The sequence below is a fragment of the Lupinus angustifolius genome, chromosome LG06 (genome assembly GCF_001865875.1).
Source record: "Lupinus angustifolius cultivar Tanjil chromosome LG06, LupAngTanjil_v1.0, whole genome shotgun sequence".
Lineage (NCBI taxonomy): Eukaryota > Viridiplantae > Streptophyta > Magnoliopsida > Fabales > Fabaceae > Lupinus > Lupinus angustifolius.
This window is the reverse complement of record NC_032014.1, coordinates 709,158-716,286: the sequence shown is the minus strand read 5'-3', so window position 1 is coordinate 716,286 and position 7,129 is coordinate 709,158. Positions and strand designations below refer to the sequence as shown.

Below are 7,129 nucleotides of genomic sequence, written 5' to 3'. Positions count from 1 at the left end.
AGGAAATAACATTAATCGCCAACAATTACAACATGAACTCATGTTAATACTTTCGTCCATACCCATCAAATAACATTAACTTCTTAATCTACATGCACAATTCACTACTAACATGGTGAGACATGTAAAATATTTTTTCAGCAATTTGTTTAAAGGATGTCATTTTAGGATTCTTCTTCCAATCTCAATTCTCTCTTCCATTTGTTTAAAAGAGGAGTAAGCATTTACAAATACAAGAATCAATTGATGGTTCATTAAGGAAAATCATATAATTCAACTAAAAAAAATAGATAAAGAGCTTACAATAGTGTTTAATTTTCACATCAAGCATCATATGTTGAGGCTCGGAAATCGGGGTGCAATTAGAGGCGCACACAAGTTTTTTTCTCCATTTTTGTTGAGAACTACTAGTATAAACCCGTCCTATTCTATTTTTAATGTGTGCATATATGTTAAGAAAATAAAAAGTAGAAGGTAATAAATGAAAAATGTGAAATTGCAATTAAAGATATTCCTTTAAATATTTAAAAAATATTTAATATTCAAGTTCTATAAATTTTCAGATAGACAATCCAATGAGACTAGGAACGACAATAGGTTTGGTTGGTTTATGTAGTGCATTATCCAAACTCACCCTATTGCTTTATAGACTTAGACCCACCTTAGAACTATGTTAATACCTGTTGGGTCTGCTACCCATTGGTTCTTAGGTACCCAACAGATCTATGGGTGCTAACAAATTAAAAAACATTAAAATATAATTTTCAGTAATTTATGTCATTGTGTATTTGTTTATTACGATCTTATATGTTATTTAGGTAATCAACATGAGAAAATTATTGAAAAATAATTTGAAGTTTTAAACACATTTTAAATTGAATATTTCAACTTTATGATATAAAATGGATTTAAGAAGAATTGTTCAATCAACATAATATTATATTACACATATCAATTAAGAATATAATATCACATCACTGTTTAACAATATAACGTCACTCTTTAACAATATATTAATTATATTTATGAATTCACAATATAACATTATGGATTAACAATATATATACATATATATATGGATTCACATATTTCACATCTTAACCATCAATTCTAGAGAAATCTGGTGATATAGATCTACTTACTAATTAAAATCATTGAATTTCTCTAGAATTGATGGCTAAGATGTGAAGTAATTTATTTAAACTTACTTGGAGTAAGTGGATCTCCACCTATATATAGGAAGAAATAACGAGTCCGGTTACCTTATTGCCCGACCCATACACATCCAATAGCAGGTCTTAAAATCTCAGGTCTCATTACTTACTGGTCTAAAAACACGAATCCAGACCTAACCAATTACAAATATTTTTTGCATGTACCCACAATACGGGTACTCATTGTCATCTCTAAATCAGACCCGCCTATTTTCACATCTATATTTGTTGTTAAAAAATATATTTAAATCATAAGAAAAATAATTTTTATTGCAGAGTGTTATTTATATATTAATGATTGGTTTACAGATTATAAAGTAATATTTTATTTATTAATGATTAATTTACAAGTGACATATGTTACTTTATTTTATTTTGAAAAAAATATCTAAAAATATTTTGTATAAGCATGTACCATTATTCTTTATTAAAATCTTACTCCATTTTAATTCATAGACTTTGGACTTGAGCACGTGATTTATTGTTTGATACTATTAAGAATATACTCTCACATTTTTTGTAAATAACTAATCTTTTATGGGAGTTGATTACTATTTCTAGCAAGTGTCGTTCACATGAATAAAACACTTAACCTTTTGATCATCTTAAGAGTTTAGCAAAACTTTACACCACTAGAACAACACATTATTGGTAGCAAGTAGTCATGAATAAGGATGACAAAAATACTCATCCATCAATAATAGATATATGCATAAATAGTTTATGGGTGACCACAGATACCCTCATACCTCTGCATGTACTTGTGTATTTTTAAACTGGTATCCTATTTGGAAAATAAAGATATGAAATATTAAAAAAATTATGTACTTATCTTATAGTGTAATATTTATGCATTGTAAATATTTATATATATTCAAAATATAAATAATAATTAAATATGAATTATTATTGATATAATAATAGTATTTAAAACTCTTACGTGCCTGGTTGTGCATATATTTTTTCTCCTTATGTTATTAATGTTGAGTTACTGTCTTTTTATATTTCTTTACTGGTTAAGGACTTGAGGGTATGGTTTGTCCGCTAGATTGGTCTTCTACTGTAGGAGCCGTGTCAGGTCTAACATTTGATAGACTACGACTTAATGTATGTCCGAGCCTATGACCCTGCAAGCCCAAACCCTTCTGTAATCTTTTGGGCCTGTGCCCCGCACAACCAAAAAAATAAAAGAATGTAATGATTTCAAAATAACTCAAAAGTGTAAGATGTATAAGTATCTCTATTGTAGAAGTGAACATATTATTGTGTCTCCCCACTATCTTTTTTTTACATATGCTTTTAAAATATGGCGGATCTTGTTTGCAACAAAAAATGATTAATCTCGTATTTGATGATAAGATCGTTTCATTTTACTTGATAGTTGATACTGATATATATAAAAATTAACCTTGAATATCTAAAACAAGATTTTCAAATTTGTAGTATAGAAAATCATGTTGGAGGTGGGTCCATGAGTGGGTCGCTAATATTGGCATCATCATCTTGTAATATTTTGCGAAATTATTGTCTGGCATCCTTTCTAGCTTACCCTGATTGGTTCATTATAACACCAACACAAACCCAGCTGTATCACCAACAGCAACACACCAGATGCTGTTATTCTAACTAAGGGGGAGATACGTATACCAGAGGCCCATGAATGAAGATCGTGTTGGTATAGCAATTGCACTATTGCAATGTATTAAAAAAATGTATGAACCAATAACATAAAATAGTTTTTTACCTTTTGAATATATAATTCACCTATTAACAAAAATTTAATGTAGTGTGTAAGATCCCGCTAGATATTTATGATAATTAAAATATAAAGTATTTTATACCTGATAGCAATACTTATTAGAAGGGTCACACAAAAAAAAGTTATTTCTTTACCCAAAAGTATAAGAATATATCTTTAGTACAAAAAAAAAATATAATTCACTTTACTCATATTTAATTATCATTTTTGAAAATATTATCTCAACCGAATAATTTTTTAAGATATAATAATGTTATTTAAGATTTACCTCTTTTTCTGAACAAAAACCATACCTTACAAGGACATGTGTAACAACTTTATTACTTATATATAAAATACAACAATAATTAAATATGAATAATGAAATGACTAATGATATAAATAAGGATTTAATATGTATATACTGACAGTGTAAGTGTATTTTACACTGCCAATAAATCATTCACCATTGATTTGTTAACCACCATTGACTATCAAACAAAAATAATACAAACCAATGGTGGATGATATGCTGATAGTGTAAAAAACTTTACACTGTCAGTGCATAGATTTTAAACTCTATAAATAATTAATTTTATTTTATTAAAAAAAAAAAGTGAACTATCCGAGCGAAATAGCAAAACCGCGGCACAAAAAAATAAGCTGATATATAATTTTGTAAGGAACCATTTTCTTTATTATAACTAGTGTGTTGACATGCACTGTCGTGCTTGTCAACCCGTTTTTTTATCGTTTGTAATGTATAGTTTGTATTTTATAAATTCAAATATAATTTTTTGCGCTAAATTTACGGTTGAATTTATTCAATTGGTCTAATATTCAATTTTTTAAATACACTTTTAAAATAAGAAGATAATAATGATAAAATAAGAAAATAATATTATATCGTTTTTTTGGTAGAAATAAAAAAATATTAAGGGCAAAATAGGAAAGCACAAATTACACCATGATGGGTGGTTATTTTGTGTTTTCCCTTTATTAATAGTATAGATTAAATAACACAAAATAAAGTGATAATATACGCGTAAAAAATTACATTAAATGTATAGGAAAATAAATTGTGAGATTTTCTCACTGAAAAATGACGCTTGTGGTTCTTAAGAATAAATCGTATATTTAATATTAATTATGATCATAATTTCGAAATTTAAATGAAAAGATTACGTACACTCAAACCCTTCAGAAAAATAAAGCTACGCACCATTCCAATCAAAGCCCTTTGAAAATCACATGCGTCTAATGGGTTAATGGGTCCCATTCCAGACTGGAAGACGCGCCACGCCACAGTCATCTATTGTTCCGTTCCGAATGCATGGGACCCACAATGCGAAGCTTCGACGCCTTACATCATTCATTGATCCAACGGCTAGTAATCCTGGGACCCACCTTCATCATAAATTTAATTAACACATTCCCTTTATAAACCTCTTCCCTCACTTCTTCTAATGCACCCATCTCTCTCTCTCTCTCTCAAACCATAATGGAAAGAAAGAATTTGCTTTCTCTCGCATTGATCTGCATTGTCGTTGCCGGAGTCGGAGGTCAATCTCCGGCTGCTGCGCCAACAACTTCTCCGGCAACTCCATCTGCCACCACTCCAGCCGCAACTCCTTCCACATCCACATCACCAACTGCGCCAGTTGCTGCTCCCATTGCAGCTGCAACAACCCCTGCAGCATCTCCGAAGCCAGCATCTCCGGCTTCATCTCCGTCCAAAGCTGTAGCACCAGCTCCGGTTGTGACCAAAGCTCCGGCATCTTCACCTCCGACGGTGACTCCAGTGAGCTCTCCACCAGCATCCGTTCCGGTGAGTTCTCCACCTGCTCCTGTTCCAGTAAAGTCTCCCCCTTCACCGGCACCGGTAACTCCTCCGGCGAGTGCTCCACCTGCACCAGTGCCTGTTGTAGCGCCCAGCGCTGAGGTTCCTGCTCAGGCTCCGTCAAAGTCTAAGAAGAAGACAAAGAAGCACCATGCATCAGCACCGTCACCGTCACCGTCATTGCTAGGCCCTCCTGCTCCACCGGTAGGTGCTCCCGGACCTAGCGAGGATGCCTCATCTCCTGGTCCAGCTTCTGAGAACGACCAGGTATGTCTTAGTGTTCTTCCTCTTTGTGCTTTTTTCACCTGATAAGTGATAAATATTATCTATTTTTAGATCTATTTCAATGTACTCTAAGTTTGTCTTTAAACTACGGTTTATCTGTTTTTTTATATCTGTCTCAATGTACTTTAGATGTATACACTTTTCCATTTCGTAAATTTGCATCAGATCTGCAATTTACAAATGTAGTTTCAGATCTGAAGTTTGAAACTAGATAAAACACTGCGATGCTTAATTGAGTTTAAGCTATTGTAGTGAGTGAGTCCTTTGTTCTGTTGGCATTGTTGAACTCTTATGCTGAGATCACGCGCCACTATTGACTTGGGTTTCGGCACTTGGTTAGACATTTCTTTTTTAAACAAATTAAATACAATATAATTATATTATGTAAAGCTTTTGTATGGGTGGATATTTATTATGTTTATCTGAGACTTGTACTATATAATTGGTAAAAAAACAACTGAGTTAATGCTTGGATCTGAAATTTGTGTTCTTGTATATTGCAGAGTGGAGCGGAAACGATCAGGTGTTTGAAGAAGGTGCTAGGATGCTTAGCTTTGGCGTGGGCAACACTTGTTCTGATATTCTAGAGAAGGAGAGACTTCATTGCTGTTGTTGTCATATTCTTGTGTCATTTATTTTCCCATTTTTGGCCCTAGTTTTGGGCTAACATTAAATTTATTTATCATTTATTTTCCTTCAAACTCATTATATAATCTATTACTATTCACGATGTTTATTATCATTACTGCGAAGTATTATTTTTGTAATGTTTGGCCTATTGTTTCGTGTGCTTTGGGTTTTGCCATATCTCTTGGGATTGCTTGAAGGGGTTAGCACCGACACCGACATTCGATATCTTTTATATTCGTTGTTTTTTTAGGTAATTTGTCATTATAGTTTTAAGTTTTAACAACTACTACCACACTCGGGTTCGAGTCTTATGGATGGAAAAAATGTCCGTTGGGAGAGTTAGCCCCACTTACCTGTGGATGTGCCTGGCTTAAAAAAAAAACTACTAACACACTCGGGTGAACAGCTAGCCAGGGCGAAAAAATCTTTAGTATGTACTATATATTAACGAAGAGAAGATAAAGAAAAAGTTATCACCGATAATTAACATATTCACGTAAAGAAAACATATTCTCCTCGGCCTTGGATCATGTATGGTAGTGACAAATGACAAAGCCACGTTTTGGACTATTGGTAACAATTTCAAGTTTTTTGTTTTTGTTTTGAGATGAGTTTCTGAAGGATGAAAAAAGTATAAAAGTGCTCTACTTTGATACTATCTTATCGTATAAAGATATATATTATCATGACGTGTGTATTTATTTATTTTTTATAAAAATATTTCTAAAATTAAACAAAACAATACATGTCATATTTTTACTGTCTAAATGAGATAAATTATCTCATGATATAAGTACATATTTTATTCTCTTATAAATGAAAGTTCTGTGTAATTTATTACGCTACACTGCAACCTTATTGATCGGTTGAGGATGAGGACGAGGATGAGGATGAGGATGAGGATGAGGATGAGGATGAGGATGAATATGAGGATGAATATTAGGATTACGATTAGGATTAGGATTAGGATCAGAATTAGGACTAGGATTAGGATTAGGATTAGGATTAGGATTAGGATTAGGATTAGGATTAGGATTAGGATTAGGATTAGGATTAGGATTAGGATTAGCATTAGGATTAGGGCTAAGATTAGGATTAGGATTAGGATTAGTATTAGGATTAGGATTAGGATTATGATTGAGATTAGGATCAAGATTAGGAATAGGATTAGGATTAGGATCGGGATTATGATTATGATTACGATTAGGATTAGGATTAAGATTAAGATTAAGATTAGGATTAGGATTAGGTTGGGGATGAGGATGAGGATGAGGATGAGAATTTGGGTTAGGATGAGGATTAGCATTTGTATTAGGATTAGGATTAGGATTAGGATGAGGATTAGGTTTAGGATTAGGATTAGGATTAGGATTAGGATTAGGATTAGGATTAGGATTAGGATTAGGGTTAGGATTAGGATTA

At 32.3% G+C, this 7,129-nt stretch overlaps 1 protein-coding gene across 1 annotated transcript; it reads left to right on the top strand.

The window, feature by feature from the left end:
- LOC109348617 (lysine-rich arabinogalactan protein 18-like) lies at positions 4,409-5,822 on the top strand. The gene is made up of 2 exons (XM_019589125.1): positions 4,409-5,059; positions 5,581-5,822. The coding sequence occupies exons 1-2, from the start codon at positions 4,454-4,456 to the stop codon at positions 5,662-5,664; spliced, it is 690 nt and encodes a 229-aa protein (XP_019444670.1). The 5' UTR covers positions 4,409-4,453; the 3' UTR covers positions 5,665-5,822.